This window comes from Anguilla anguilla, chromosome 17 (genome assembly GCF_013347855.1).
Source record: "Anguilla anguilla isolate fAngAng1 chromosome 17, fAngAng1.pri, whole genome shotgun sequence".
Taxonomy (NCBI): Eukaryota; Metazoa; Chordata; class Actinopteri; order Anguilliformes; family Anguillidae; genus Anguilla; species Anguilla anguilla.
Window position 1 is genome coordinate 29837811 of NC_049217.1, and position 16543 is coordinate 29854353.

The 16543-nt window shown below is 53.1% G+C and overlaps 1 protein-coding gene across 1 annotated transcript in view; it reads left to right on the forward strand.

Moving 5' to 3' along the window:
- The window catches only part of crhr1 (corticotropin releasing hormone receptor 1), a 101938-nt gene that overhangs the window by 72979 nt on the left and 12416 nt on the right, over positions 1-16543 (forward strand). The window contains exons 7-10 of the mRNA XM_035398323.1: positions 9486-9606; positions 13951-14104; positions 15146-15206; positions 16422-16494. Of these exons, the coding sequence (XP_035254214.1) occupies positions 9486-9606; positions 13951-14104; positions 15146-15206; positions 16422-16494 (409 nt within the window). The remainder of the gene's footprint in view (positions 1-9485; positions 9607-13950; positions 14105-15145; positions 15207-16421; positions 16495-16543) is intronic.

Sequence of the window (16543 nt, forward strand, 5' to 3'; positions counted from 1 at the left end):
AATGTGAGGATTTGTTGTTGTGTTTTTCTAACTTTTCTAACTTTTGTTTTGTTTTGTTTGTTATAATCTTTGTTTCGTGGTTTTGTCCTCTTGCCCAGCCAGTAATTCAATCGCGGCGGTGTGTCATCACTTGAAAAAAAACCTCTCTGTGAAGCTTAGCCAAGAGGTTATCAACGCTGTCTGATGGAATTCTCGGTATATGGAATTTACAGAACATCTTGAGATGCCGGCTTTGCTTGCGCCGTACAGAGGGATTCATATTCATGAACTCTCTGATCTATCTCTCTGTGAGGAAGCACACCGGTGGCATGTGGGGCCAAGGTGTCGGGGAAAATGGCTGAGAAGTCATCTTATTTTTCTTTCCCTCTAGAATTTCGAGATATTATTTTTTTCTACAGTCCTACCTGCCTCAGTAGAAGTGTAGCATTCCATAACCAAGGAACATCCTTCCCAAGTGTGCAGTGTCACAGAGATGGAGTCTCTGGGTGGTACCTGTGTGCAGTACCTGTGTGCGGATCTACGGATCATTTCTTTACCTGAACCAGCTGGCACGCGCATGAGAGAGGGCACAATAAAAAGTGTGCCTTTGTCCTGAAGTACCAGGTTCAGCTCTGCTTACATAAAGTTGTTTAGACATATACAGTGTGTATCATCTGCTGTGCTGGCAAGGAACAAACTTGCGTTTCTAAGCGGAGTTTCCCTTTAAATTCTGCACACGCTATTATTCCCTGCAGGAATAGTTTTCTTCCCTTTCTTTTCTCTCAATTCATTTGTCTGCCTTCTTGTCTCATTCACTCTCTCGCTCTCTCTCTCCCTCCCAAAGAGGAGTAACAGATCAGAATGAGATGTCTTTCCTCTGATCGTAAGCTGCAGTAGTGGGCTTGCTTGAAGAATCCCAAATGGCCGTTTCCAATGCTGCCTCTTCAAGAGGAGGCAGAGGGGGAACTGCCGCTGATGCATTTTTTTTATTCATAGCCATGGTGACAGCTACATCCTGTTTGCGCTCCAATCAAAAAGCTCTGCACAGGGACACACTGTTTTTATGCAAATTTAATGTCCCGCTTGGGTATGCAATACAGAGTGTTTGTGTGTGTTTGTGTATCTGGGTGTGTTTGTGTGTGCATGTGTGCATATTTCTGTGTGTGCTTGTGTGTGCGTGTGAGTTTGTGTGTGTTTGTGTATCTGGGTGTGTTTGTGTAGATGTTTGCGTGTGATGTGTGCATATTTTTGTGTATGTGTGTGTCTGCGTGTGTGTGTGTGTGTGTGTGTGCATGTGTGTGCGTGTGAGTTTGTGTGTGTGCGTCTCAGCCAGTCACAAGGATGCTGAATCTGCTACACACCGTCTCAGCACGGCTGATGATATTATTTTGCATTGATGTCAGTCCAACCTTTTCCTGGGTTCTTTGTCCAGGAAGAACGAATGATTTTTAATTACGAAAATCAAATGAGAAAAGCAGCTTTTTTTTTTTTGAATGAGCCTTTCTGTAAAGCTCGTTAGGGAAAACGGGGAAAAAAACTGCTTCGCCACATGGATCATTAGAATGGCAAATTATGTAAATGCAGATGCAAGTGTGCTCGCATCACAGATTGTGCACCTTATGAATACATATTATGGGGTAGGGACTTTCCTTTCCCTTGAATGCTTTCAATGTGAAAAAGAGAGAAAATGTGGCTTATGTAGAGTCTTCCCACTCTTTGAAACCGTTAAACAGCTCAATGGAAAGCTAATTTAGGGCCTGTGAGGAGAAACTCCCATGAGCCCCTGCGCACCGCTGCACCTTCCCGCCTTCGGCTGCTTCAGAAACGGCGCGGCTCTGAGTCAGCTGGCGCGGTCGGCGGGTGTTTGCGCGATATCTCCACAGCGAGGTTGGCGAGTGTGTGTGCTTGTGCGGGTGCGCACGTGCATATATATGTGTGTGTGTGTGTGTGTGTGTGTGTGTGTGTGTGTGCGCGTGTGTGCGCGCGCGCGCGCACGCGTCTGTGGTGCTACGCGTGAGAAGAACGTGTGAGTCAGATCAGTAAAGCTAATATCCAAACCGTGCAAATGGACAGTGTGTCTGAGACGAACGTTTGTCAGGTTGCCATGGATAATTACCGTAAGTCCATCTCAAGCTGCTCTTCTCCTGGACGGCCCGGGTGCCTGTGACACGTGGTCTCTGCTGAGCGCAGGCCGTGGGGGGGGGGGGGGGGGGGTGGGGGGGTCTCACCGTTTCGGTTCCGCTCCTCTCTGTGACGTGTCATCGGGTCGGCAGGCCAGCGGATCGCGGCGGCACACCACGGTCTGAGCACGACGCGGCGAGTACCCGCCAACCCCCCCCCGGGGGAGCGACGCATACGCGGACTCTCTCTCGCGGGGGGGGGGGGGGGGGGGGGTCAGGCTTTACGGGCGCGCGGGGGGTGGGGGGGAATTGGTGGGGAAGCCACAGGATGTGCGCGGGATGGGCGGCGGGGGGGAAGGAATGGAGCGGGGCTCCCACCCTTAAGCTGTGAAAAGCGCTCCCCCACGGGCCACCTCGCACCCCAGAGGGAAGCCTTCTTTCTGCCAGTGCCCAAAAATTCCTCCGACAGCGCCGTGGAATTTTGCAGCTCAGCCTGGGTGCCGTGACAACGCGACGGTGAATCAGCGTGGCGGGGGTGGGGTGGGGGTGGCGGGAGTGGGGGGGGGGGATGGGGGAGGCTGGCGTTGCAGTTAATTAAGAGAGAGGGTGGCGCGGGGGGGTGGGGGGGGGTGTGTGGGCGAAGAAAAGAAATGAGAAAAGGCTGGAGAGATGAGATGTGTGCGGCCAACTCCCCACGGAGAGCGTTTAACGTGGAGGAGTGGGTATGGGGGGGGGCAGGGGGGAGTGCGTTTAATGTGGGGGGGGGGGGTGTTTAATGTGGGGGGGGGGGAGAAAAGAAGCGAGAAACGGCTGGAGAGATGAGATGTGTGCAGTCAGCGGCCAACTCCCCACGGAGAGCGTTTAACGTCGGGGGGGGGGGGGGTTTACGTTTAACGGGAAGGAGCGCAGACCGCCACAGCATCGCCAGCTTCCCGCGCCGCCGCCCGCCGTTCCGGAGGTGTGACTTCGGCAGCGACGCGACGCGTCGTGAAGCGGCTCTCAGATCTCTCCGTTCCGCAGGTCGCCCCGGAGCTGTTGTGTGTAACAGAAAAAGCATCTGTGGCGTAAAATACCTTTTTATCAGCGCGTTTCACACCGACGCCACGCTCGTCTGAGCCTGGAAATGAAAGCGAGGCCCGGGGGATTCAGGACATTTATGTCTGAAACTGAACAACTGAACCCTTTGTTTTTTTTATTTATTTAATTTTTTTTTTTTTTTTTTAAATCAGACACATCAGGCCCAAAAACTTACGCCAGTGAGTCCCTCCAGAGGTTCATTTGTAAATGTTTGGCTCCTGCAACCCAAGTCCATGGCAAACATGTTCTGAGCCAATCAGCTTCCAGCACAGACCCTATCGCCATGGGAATGAAATGTAATGAACTCCTCCTCTGACTCAGCTGCTCCTCTCCGAACGCTTCCATTGGGCGATGAGTCCTGAAGGCGGTTGGGTTGGATTGACTCTTGTTAAAAGAGCTCGTTTTAATTCTGGAAGATGTGGAGGATGTGTGACTGGAGGGAGCGGGAGAGAGAGAGTGCGAGAGAGAAAGAGCAATAGAGATAGAGAGAGAGAGAGAGAGAGAGAGAGCGATAGAGACCAAGAGGGAGAGCGACAGAGAGAGAGAGAGAGCAAGAGTGAGAGAGAGAGAGCTAGAGAGAGAGCTAGAGAGAGAGCAAGAGTGAGAGCAAGAGTGTGAGAGAGAGAGAGAGAGAGAGAGAGAGAGCAAGAGTGAGAGAGAGGGAGCGAGAGAGAGAGATTTGATTTTTATATCCAATTTATTTGAATATCACAAAAAATATAATTGCAGAAACAAATAAACAAGCAGTAACCTTCATTCCATGGCAATATTCCTAGAAGACACTAAAAAAGGGACAAAAAAAGCCGAGAGATTTTAAAAGGAACAAATGAAATCACAATAAAAACAATTCAGAACAATAAAACCATCTGAAAACAGACCTCCAGTAAGACGAAGGTGAAACCAAGAAATAAAATAAATATGTAAAGGCACAATAAAACCAGAGAGAGAGAGAGGGAGGGAGAGAGGGAGAGAGAGAGAGAGAGCAATGAGACGCAGAGCATGAGACAGCATTTTTTTTGTTTTAATGTGGAGGACAGGCCGTTAGGTGAGGAAGGTGGAGGACAGGCCGTTGGGTGAGGAAGGCTGAACACGGGCGGACAGAATTCGGTTTACAGACACTGAGTTCTCGCTGTGGAACATGAGAAGCCTGACCCGCTGGGCCGAGGGTTTGTTTTGGAACTCCCGGGGAGAGCACCTGGTGTTCGCTGAACGTCCTCCGTGCCACCGCCTCACAGGGACAGAGGTTAAAGACCAGCCATACCCATGAGAAAAAAACTTTCATTGTGCTAAGCGTACTTGGCAAAAACTTATATTATGATCTTAGCGTTCTTAGGTATAAAATAGTATCGTTCAGATATACTTCACCCTACTGTTTCTTCACATGGGTGGGCCTGCATTAAATCAATATTTCTTCAGTTTGACTTGGAACTTTTCTCAACAGAAACATGGCAGTATTTGGGGATCACTGACATCACCAAATTGTGAGGAGGTAAAAAAAAATAAAAATATTAGTGCCACAAAGCAACAACACATTGATTCCTGTGTTTTCATCCTCGACCGTGAGTGACTCACTGTAGGGGGGTAGGGGTAGGCGTGGAGGTCGAGTATTAGGGAGGTGGGGAGATCTGGATTTCCAAAACACCACCAATGTTTCCACATCCATGGAGTTTTCCACATTTTTCACTCTGAAGCCGCCATTCCTGTGACTTATTAAAATCCCCTGCATTTGGGGGGGGGTGGGAAATCCTCCAACCTGGCAACTCTACACACACACACTCAAGTGCCCCCCCCCCCCCCCCCCAGAGGTAAAGGGGCCTCTTAATTCTGTATGGCGATGTGTTAGCCCACCAGAGCATGTGTGTGTGTGTTTGATCCTGACCCCTTTGGGGGCCCGGGGGTGGGCGATGAAATGGGGGGGGGGGATTTAAAAGGAAGGAGTCTGCGTGCCCCCCTCCCTCCATGTCGCCGCCCCCCCCCCCCCCCCCCCCGTGCTGATTGAGGCCCTTTTTTATAAGGTCAGGAGCCTTGCCTCGCCTTGTTCAGCGCTCTCTGGGTTCGGACGGGAATTTCGGGGCAAGATAAAAGTGTGAAGAGCTCGGCGTTAAATTATCCCCTCACTTGCCTCTGCAAGGACAGTGGGGAGGGAGCGGCCGACGCCTGCGGGCTTTTTAGAAACACGCCTGCGCTTAGGAACCGGAACACCCCCCCCCCCCCCAGCTCACCCCCCCCCCCCCCCCAGAGGTTCGCGTCTTAGCCGCCTCCTCTTTTTCAGCAAGCGCCGCAGTTCAGCTGATACATGGAGCCGTCAATCAATGAAAGGGCCGTCCTGGGAGAGAGAGGGAGAGAGGGAGAGAGAGAGAGAGAGAGAGGGAGAGGGGGGCGAGAGGGGGGGGAGAGGGGGAGCGAGAGAGAGAGGTAGAGCGGAGGAGAGAGAGAGAGGAGGAGCGAGAGAGAGAGGTAGAGCGGAGGAGAGAGAGAGAGGGGGAGAGAGCAAGTTAGAGGGGAGGTGCGAGAGAGAGATGTGGGAAGGGGGGAGAGAGAGGGGGAGAGGAGGAGAGAGAGATGGGGAGAGAGAGGGGAGAGAGGGAGAGAGAAGCGGAATTCAGAGGGGTAAAGCCTGCGGGGGTGGGGGGTGGGGGTTGGGGTCTCCTCTGAGCGCTACGCTGGCCGTTTCTAAATCAGGGTCCGTGTTCCTGTCCCAGCGCTGAAACACGCTGACACAGCAGCTCTCCCTGGTGACACCGGTCCCCAGATTTCCCCCGGAACACTGTGCTGGGCGGGGCGGAGAGAGTGATGGTGGGACGTCTTCTTTTTTTCTGGATGACACCCCACCCCCCTCCAAACCCCCCTCCCCCCCCCCCCGGGTTCACAGAGTTGGGTCACATGTTTCGACCCCCCGCCTGAAAGGGAAGTTCATTTTTCCTAAAGCAGAAAGGGATTCTTTATGTGTCTAGCTGTCCATGTCCAGGCGTCAGGGGAACGACCTACCAGAATACACCCCCCCCTCACCCCCCCCCCCCCCCCCATCCTGGTCCCAAAGCGCTCTACAGCGGTGGTTTGAGGAGCAGTGAGGTGATGATTAAGTGCTGTCTCCTCCCTCTGGGCCGCTGGCTTTGGGTTCATCATCATGCACAGTAAACGCGACGCGAGAATAACGACGCCTGAGTCAGGAGCGTCACAGCCGATAGTCACAGTCAGGCAGTACATAAAACCTACTGCATTAGGCCTAGCGCCTCAGTGGATGCAGTAGGAGAGATACAGGGTGCAGGGGCTTTAACCCTTTTAAGGAGGTGTGAGGTCACAAACGTGGGATTAGAGGGTTCTTAGCTGAACGTTCTAATGCTGATGATGTCACAGTCACAGCTGGTGACTGAAATCAGCGGAGTTCTAGAACGCTGACTTAGAATTTCGAAGAAGAAGAAGAAATAAAACACTGCAGAGAAAACCGTCCCTTCATGGGTTAAAAGCAGGAAAATGTGTTTTGGGGAATATGGTGTTCGCTGTACTTTTGGCAAGGCTAAATAATCCCGTGATGAATGCTCAGAGATCTTCAGTAGTTAAGCCAAGAGACACATTCCTCTTTTTATTATTATTAATAGCAGTAAATCTCGTGATGATCATCATCGTCTTCATGATACCACGGCGGCCCTGTGCCTGTCCCCTTCGGCGTGCTGCCGTCATCACGTGATATGTCTTTCCTCGGCGGGGAAACCACAGAGGGTGCGTTTGCATGGACCTTGCGCTCCTCGTCCGCGCGCTTTCCTGCGAAACCGTGCCGGAGCGCCCCTGGGGAAGACGCGCTTGCAGGCGCCCGCGTGCCTGTCCCGCCTGTCGCTCGTGTTTCTGAGGCGCAGGCGAAGCGGCGAGCGCTCGCGCCGTTAAATGGAAATGGATTTCGGAAAAGCTCCCGGCTGCTGAATGATTTAAGGAAGCGTTAAAGGTGAATTCCCTCTGAGGTGTCCCCACTAGTTTATCCACCGCTTCGCACGTCGGCGTGCGTCTGATTCCCCGTTCTCAAAGTGCAGCGAGTCTGATTAATTCAGTCTGATTACACGAGTCTATTCCTCCAGACTCTTCAAATATGTATATAATGTGCTCTATAAGATCTATAGTAGCGCCAGTTAAATTTACTCAGCCAGCGTGCGAGTAATAAATCTGTTGTCGTAGCACAGAACATACCCCAGCAGTCTCGCATTGCGTTTCGTGATTTATTCGTTTGACCGAGGTCCCTGCTGGAACTTACATTGTACGTGTCATACACAGAACATAGATTATTGTTAATTAGACACCAGTGGAGTCTGATGGGGTGACATAGCTCAGGAGGTAAGAGCGGTTGTCTGGCAGTCGGAGGGTTGCCGGTTCGACCCCCGCCCTGGGCGTGTCGAAGTGTCTCTGAGCAAGACACCTGAACCCCTAACTGCTCTGGTGAATGAGAGGCATCAGTTGTAAAGTGATTTGGATAAAAGCGCTATATAAATGCAGTCCATTTACCATGATGGGGATGAACTTACATTGTACATGTCAGACACAGAAAACAGCGTGTTGTTGATTAGACGCCAGTGGGGGCTGATGGGGACGAGTACAGTAAGGATCACATGTTCTGTACGACTCTCGCAGTGAAATGTGCTCTACGGTGCTCTCCACTAAAAACAAAATTTTTTCCAAGGAGCACATGTGCTCCAAAGTTTAAAACATAAGGAACACTAATGCATCCCAATTAGTAGAGGTGCCCCTAAATTATTTTTTCCAGTCGGCACACGTGACTTTTCGGGAGAAAATGCTCCTACAGTGGGAGCACTGCGGAGCCCTGCTCTATCGTAACAGACTTAGCAAAGTTTTCTGCTTTGTGCACAGATGAAGACGCCTGCTCTGGGGTTGTAATTAAGCGCCTGGTTCTGTCTCTTCCGACGCGTTGTCGCCTCGCGTAGACGGGTCACTCTGGCAGAAACCCGGCCCCAAACCTTCAAAAACCCAAGCGAGAAGCAGCCTTGAGGGGTGTCACAAAATTTCGGGGTCGCGGCTGCAAGGGCCGAACTCCCGAGCCGCGTGCGCCTCTATTTCCGTCCCGTCCGCCAAATTACCGGCGGACCCGCGGCCGGACGGACGGGACGGGCTGTCAGGGATAATTGGGGAAGGTACCGCGTGAGGAGGGTGTGTGGGGGGGGGGGTGCTGGGGCTCTTCGCCGGGTGCAGAATCTGACCAATCAGGAGGGAGGTACGAGGGAGAGACGGCAGGTTGAGGGGTTCGCGCGGCCGAGGGTTTTTGGAGCGCTCGGAGACGGGAGCGGGGCGGTGTGAGCGGGCGGGTTCGACGGCTCCTGAAGCTTTTTTTTTGGGCGTGCGTGTAAACACGCGTACGTGCCTGCGTGAGTGCGTGCGCGCGCAAAAGCACTTATTCCGAAGCACTTACTCAAAAAGCAAGCGGAGCCAGTTTATTATGAAATATTAACGCCGGTGCCATGTCACAGAAGCTTCTGGAGACGGCACCCCGGAGCTTTTAGGACGACTCTGTCCCAAAAAAAAAAAAAGAAACGAAAGAGGTTTGGATGAGGCTTTCGTGAGCGGCCCTGGAGGGTCTGAGACGGGGGGGCGGGGCGGGGCGGGGCGGGGTCCCGCTGTTCCCCCTCTTTCGGCCGGCCGGCCCGATTGCCTCGGGACGCTCGCGCTCCGGGGCGGTGCGCCGCGTTACCGTGGTAACTCCCCGTCCTTCGTTTCTGCGGGAAAAACAGCCGTTTTCTCGCTCGTAAGTTTGAAGTTTGAGTTCACGGTTTTTGGCTATTATCGTTTTAATAGCTGAAGCTCTCTTTATTGGTACACGTTTCTTTTTTTTTTCTTAAGTTTTTTCGTGCACTTGTCTGTTCGGGGAACGTGCCGTGCTGAACACGGAATGCCTCAAATGTGCGGGGAAAGAATCCTTAAAAGGGGCGGAGAGGTGTTCAGATTCAGCCCTGGAGGGTAGACTCCCTGTCCCGCTCCTGAGACAGAACAACTGTCCTCTGACTGCAGCGATCTGCTTTCTTTATCTTTTTTTTTAAAGCACAGGGGCCCTAAGTGTAGTCCCCCCCAATCCCTCCCCCCCCCAGGTTTACAGTCACAATCTCCCCACACCCCCTCATTTCCCGGTCCCCCATCACAACCCCCCCCCCGCCTCGCCATGGCTGATTTTTGGCATACCCCCTCTGTAGAGTCCTGTGCAGGGCCCTGGCTGCATGAGTATGTGTGGGTGGAGTTTACGGAGTGCCGCTACCAGGCTGGTGTTCACACCCTGCCCCCCCTCGCTCCCCCCCCCCCCCCTCGCCCCCCCCACAGGAGCATCCGCTGCCTGAGGAACATCATCCACTGGAACCTGATCACCGCCTTCATCCTGCGCCACGCCACCTGGTTCATCGTCCAGCTCACCATGAACCCCAAAGTGCACGAGAGCAACGTGGTGAGTGCAGCTGTCTCTGACGCACATATACACACACACCTATACACACACACTCACACGCCTATACACACACACACCTAAACACACACACCTGTACACACACACACACACGGACACACACACACGTAAACACACACACACACACACGGGCACACACACACACACACACATACACATACACATACACATACACACCTACACACACGCACGCACACACAAACCTCTACACGCACACACACCCACACACCCACACACACACAGACACACAAGCACACGCACACACACACACAGCAGCACAGCAACATGATGACTGGGTTGGTCCCTAACACACAGTGAGATAGAGGTCCCTGCCGTAGCCACATCCGTGGTGCTTGGTAGCTTGTCTGTGCTCATCTCTTAGAGTGGCTGTCAGGCTCCTGGTCTGTCTAGGCCAGTGGGGCCCAATCATGCACCATGCAGGCCATCTGCTCATTTCACAACCTCCTCTCTGGTTGAAGGTGGGTTAATTAGTGAAATAAGCAGGTGCAGTGATTGGTTGGAATGAAAACCTGCATACCTTCCATGGCACGTGATTGGACACCGCTGCTCTAGGCTTATTCGGCTGATTGGCCTACTGAACACACATTGGCCGTCTTTTTATATTGCCACCAGCTCGTCTAGCTGTGCAACATTCTCATAATGAGTTCCGTGGCTGGGCTTTTGCAGTGTTGTTGTGAGAACTTGCTGTTCTCGTGGTTTTGTTGGGGTGTGAACGCGTCCTTAAAAAAAAAAAAAAAGTTTCTTGTGGAGGGAAAGAAAAAAACAATTGTATTTACGACACACCTGGAAAATTGTTGGGGTGATGAAACAACAAAATAGAGGGGGGGGGGGGGGCAGGGGGGGGGGGTGGGGCGGAATAAATAAATGGCTCGCTGCAGCTGTGTTTTGCATCGCGCGGTGAGAAAGTTGCGATGACGTTTTGTGCGCCCCTCCGTTCGAACGTGGTGGTAATTAGGACCCTGGGGGGCGGTTTAAAAGGACAGAGCTGCGGAGCACCACCGCCGCCATCGCCTTCATGACGGGACCATTAACCCTAACCCTAACCATTACCATTACCGGCCTTCTGACTGAGAGAGAGAGAGAGAGAGAGGGAGAGAGAGAGAGAGAGACAACGAGAGAGAGAGGGAGAGAGAGAGAGAGAGAGACAACGAGAGAGAGAGAGAGAGAGCCGAGCGCTTCGGTCGGGCATATTCACGCGATCGACAGTGACTGGAGGCAGTTAGCCAGAAACCGTTGGGTGCGTTCGTACGGGGGTGCTGCTTAGTAGTGTGCACGCCTGTACTGCTGGACATGGGGGGAAAAATTACACCACAAACCAGGGTGACCAAATTGGCATTGCGATCACAGACCGGCGTAGGTCTCTTGGTGTTGGCATTTCAGAGAATCTCACGGTCACACACACGCTGCGTACTGTCCTTGCTTTCTGCACGGGGAAGTTCTGGTAATCATAACGGGCGAGTCCAGTTGGGCATACCGGTCCGCTCCGGCCCAATTTGAACACTGCCTGTACTGACAGGGCAGCTCATACAGAGAGGTCAGTGGGTGGAACAGGTTGTGCACAAACAGAAGGCCGTCCGTTGAAGATATTTGCGGTTAGAAGTCGGTGAAATGCCTTCAGGTGAACGCCCGGCTACATTTGGTTGAAAAGTGAAAGGTTTTCTAGGCTATTAAGACGTAGCCAGGCTATATCTGGGTAAAACCTGAGAGCTATTTTGGGGTTAACCCAGTCCATTTACATCAAAACGTCTCTCAGCGTAGATTTGCACCACTCTAAGATGTCTGTGTTCCGATTTTTGCTCGCTGGGCAGTTCATGCTGAAGCCGTGGGATTACTGAAAGGTTTGGGAAACTGGAAGGGATATTTTCAGAGATGGTGAACAGAAAAGGGAGGGTTTTTTATTTTATTTATGGGTTCTGGAGGGGGGGGGGCATGACCAGGAGGTCTGCAAATGGGGAGTGGAAAAACATTAAAATTATAATGTTAATTTTCAGATTTCAGACATTAAGTCGTTAAAGTGATTTGGGGCGTTTGTGGTCCGTAGTCTGAAATACGTTTCAGCGTAGTGTGCGCAAGCAACTTCAAAGCTGTGCGTACAGCATGTTATGTCATGTCCTGTTTCCAGGGGTTGTATATACAGTACGAACGGTTTATTTTCATTGCGTTTATTCACGATTATGAACATAAAATGTTTGCTCCTTCTCAGGTTGCACACACCGTGGGAAAACGGTTACAACCAAAAATAGGTTTCAGCATTATTATTATTATTATTACTATTATTATTATTATTATTCCTGAAGAATAACTGGGCGGTACACACACACACAGCCTCTGGGGGCTTGGTGTTGCTGAACAGGCTGCTTTGAAGTTGTTTGCACGTATATTACACACCGCTTCGGTTACTTGAAACGTTAGTTAGGGTACTTGAAATTTTATTTTCTGAAAGCCTCAATGCCAGCCATCGTAAAGCTTCTAGGTCTCCAGAAACTTCTCCTAATGTCAAACATAAACACATAAAAACTGCCTGGACTAATCAAAAACATACGCTGCCGTTGTACCCTTGAGCAAGGTACTTAACCTGCATTGCTTCAGTGTATATCCAGCTGTATAAATAGATGTAATGTAAATGCTATGCAGAAGTTGTGCAAGTCGCTCTGGATAAGAGGGTCTGCTAGATACCTGTAATGTAATATACAAAAACTGATATTTAAAAATTTAAAATATTTAAACACACACACACAGGCACACACCTACACACACACACACACTCTCACCCACACACTCACACACACACACACACATTTTCTCTTAAAGCTGATGTAGTTTTTCCCCCAGAGCCTCAGCCCCTCCCCTTTTTTTCCCCGCCAGATAAATGGCGCCATGACAACAGCCGGGTGTTATCCGATGTTCCCATTTAGCGCCACTTATTCAGCTGGCAGGAACACCCCTGTCCCGCGTTCCGCCTCCTACAAAACAGATCGCCCGGGCCTTCCCCAGAACAGATCGCCTGGGCCCTCCCCAGAACAGATCGCCCGGGCCTTCCCCAGAACAGATCGCCCGGGCCCTCCCCAGAACAGATCACCCGGGCCCTCCCCAGAACAGATCACCCGGGCCCTCCCCAGAACAGATCACTGGGGCCCTCCCCAGAACAGATCACTGGGGCCGCCCCGTCCCGTGGGCTGGTCCTCAGGCCGCTGAATTAGGCTCAGGGATCTCAGCCAGGATCCAGCTCCCCTCCCCTTTCCGGAAGAGTGCGCGGGTGAAGGCCTGCCTGAGGGCGGGAGACGGGGCCGCTGGGCGGAGCCTGAGGGGGATCTGGAGCAGCGTTTAGCCACGCGGTGATAAGTCAGCCCCCATTACTAACACTGACAGGAGGAGGAGGAGGAGGAGGAGGAGGAGGGGGAGGAGGAGGAGGAGGGGGAGGAGGAGGAGAGGAGGGGGGAGGAGGAGGAGGAGGCGCGAGCGTTGTGACGGGTTGTGGGCTGCATAGTCAAAACTGCTTTTATCCGCAACTCAACCGTAAGCGTGAGCGCTTCACCCGCCCCCTCCCCAAACCCCCCCACCCTCGGGCCTGCCGTCTGCCGGATGGAGCGCCAGGCTGGGAGCTGGGAGTGACATTTATAGCGCCCGTAACTTCCCCGCTAACTCGACACTAAGCGTGCGCATAACACGGGTTGCGGGTTGCCAGGTTTTCTCCCGGCTCTGAGAGAGGGAGAGGGAGACATGACCGCAGTCACACGGTCAGCGGTTCTGCGTCACTGGGGTCTGCGGGAATCCCGCCGCCCCCGTCTGGCAGCGTGCCAGAGGCTCTGCGGGACGCACAAACCCTGTGACCCTCCTCGCCTCCCCTTGGTGGATTCCTCCTAATTTGGCGGCCCGCGTGGCGCCCGGCCTCCAGGCCCTCCCTGTCCAATAAAATCCCTTTATAGACTCCCGCAGCCGCCAGCCTCGGTCTGCCCCCCCCGGCCTCGATCTCCCCCAGCCCCTGTCTGCCCCCCCCCCAGCCTCGGTCTCCCCCGACCCCTGTCTGCCCCCCCCCCCCCCCCCCCCCGGCCCCTGTCTGCCCCCGGCCCAGAGCGCTCTGCGCCCACCGCGCGTTACGAGCCTTCAGTCCTTTCCGGAAAGCGCCCGCTTCTAAGAGCACCCCCTTCTGAGGGACAGATGTGTGTGGGGCCCGCTCCAGAGGGGGCTCACTGGCTGGGTTTGCGGGGGGGGCCACTCCAGAGGGGGCTCGCTGGCTGGGTTTTAAGACGCCGCCCCCCACCCAACCACTGTTTTAACCACGCCTCCTTCCCCCCCCGCTCTAAGATCTGGTGCCGGCTGGTGACGGCGGCGTACAACTACTTCCACGTGACCAACTTCTTCTGGATGTTCGGCGAGGGCTGCTACCTGCACACGGCCATCGTGCTCACCTACTCCACCGACAAGCTGCGCAAGTGGATGTTCATCTGCATCGGCTGGTGTGAGTCCCGCCGCGAGGTCGCCCCGCCCGCCCGCATGCCCACACCGCCTGCCACCCCCCGCCCCGCCGCCCGCCCGCCCTGCATGCCCACACCCCCCCGCCCCGCCGCCCGCCCCCCACTGCATGCCCACACCCCCCGCCCCGCCGCCCGCCGCCCGCCCCCTCCTGCATGCCCACACCCCCCCGCCCCGCCGCCCGCACCCCCGCCTGCCCGCCCGCCCACCAATGTTCCGCTGACTCTGCCAAATGCTTGGGGACCGAGGAAGGGGTGGTGGAGGGGGAGGGGTAAGTGGAGGGGGAGGGGGAGGGGTAAGTGGAGGGGGAGGGTGGGTCACCTGTCCGGCCGCCAGCGTTTCGCTGACTCCGCCAAACGTTTGGGGATCGAGGAGAGGGGGGAGGGGAAGGGGGCGGGGGGCGGGGGCGGGGCTCGGGTTCGGTGACATTGAGAGGACGTTCAGCGCTCCTGTAAGTGCCTCTTGGCTGGCGGTGGAGAGGCTGATAATTGCCGTCCCTCGCTAAGATGCATCTGGAGAGCGTAACCGCACCCCCCCCCCCCCCCGAATCTCACTAACGCCCCTGTCTTCAATCGATAAAAGGAATCGGGGAGGTGGACGGGGGAGTGGGGAGGCGTGGAGAAATTGGGCTCTTACCTCTCTGTGTCTCTCTTGTTCGTTTAAAGTACGCTAACTGAACAGGATGCGCACAGCCTCGATCAGGGGGAGGCGGGGGGGTGTAATTGGAAAACCTTTTTTTTTCGTGTTCAAACATTGTTCTTTTTCGGCCAGAGTCCTCAGCTGGGCCTCTCAGAACCAGATCATTACGCAGATGGGTCTGGCTGGCGGGCGGGAGAGTGGGGGAGCTCTGCACTCACTGTGGGCTTCACGATGGGCATAATTAATTCTGACTTTTCATCAGTGGGATTGCTGAGTGTTATTTGGAGGAGCTGATGGGAAGGAAGGGAGGTGGGGGAGTGGTGGTGGTGGAGGAGGAGGGGGGTTCGGGGTTTGACGTTGATCTGTTTCTGTTCTCCTTCTCCCACAGGCATCCCTTTCCCCATCATCGTCGCCTGGGCCATCGGCAAGCTGTACTACGACAACGAAAAGTGGGTTTTCCACGTCCCGTGCGGCGAAGGCGACGATGCATTCTGATGAAAATCGAAATGTTTTTACTGAGAGCACGAGCTGTGTCTGTTCGTTGACCGATTCTCAATATATTTTCTGGCCGCACCTGCTGCTCACAGCTAGTCTGAGTGCAGTTTCCTCCTCTTCTATCCTTCAAGCCACACTGAAATATGGCGAAAAGCCCGTACAGACCTTAATATCGAGTACCGGCCACCTTTCAGACACATAACCTGGGTATCATCTTAGCTTCGATCCGCCATCGATGCCCTCAAACTCAGCGGCTCACTGCTTTGAACTTACAGAAGCACGGTCTGGGAACCTGTTAGCATAAGCGCTAGCATAATCGCTGGCACAGGTAAAATTACAGTTTCATGAACATTTTTTAACGATGCTAACGATGCATGGTGGAAAGCTCTATGGAGCAGGTAATTACAGCTCAAATTTAAGTCTGGAAAAGCTGTGGCAAATGTCGCAATTCATTTTTTTTAATGATACTGCCACTTTAAATCGGATGAGTACTGCTGTGTCGGACGCCATTAGGTTGAGTGCACTTGCCCCAGAGCTGGGGGTAGAGTGAGTGTTTGCATGTAAGTAGACTTTTTTAAATTTTATTTGTTCTGCGCTGCCATGCTTACTTATTCTTGCACTTGGTCTTGCTCTAGTGTCTACAGTTTATGTAGATTTGTCTGTGGCTTAGTTGATATTCTAGGCGTTCTTCTAGCTAGCCCTGCTAAATGCACACGCGTGTAAGTGGAGTGAGGCACTTAAATTAACATGGCCTGCCATCCCATGCATTAGCAGCAGCTCGGAGAGTTTGTGCAGATGTACTTCAGACGTGTGCTGAATCGCAGCCTAGTGGGTCAAAATATTTGCTTGAAATATTTTTACCGGTGTATTTTATTTTATATACTGTTTGTCGCTAGATTTTACACTTTTAAAAATTAAAAAAAAATAAATAAATAATAATAATAATAATAATAATAATTCCTGAAAAGTTTCTCTTAGCTGACAAAATCGCCATGTTGGCAACTGTGCTAGGCAGGTGACTCTGTGGCTCCACCCACCTGAAGACTCTGTAGGGACTGAGCCAAAACAGAATGGGGGGGGGGGGGGTCTACCTAGTGTTCACCCTGTCTTCGGTGATGTGTAACCCCTCACCTCCCCTGAAACCTGTTGTTTTTGTTTCGAATCCCCAGGTGCTGGTTTGGGAAGCGGGCAGGCGTTTACACGGACTACATCTACCAGGGTCCCATGATTCTCGTTCTGCTGGTGAGAACGTTTTCCTCCACGTCTCTCCCACCTGTTGCCATGATACGGT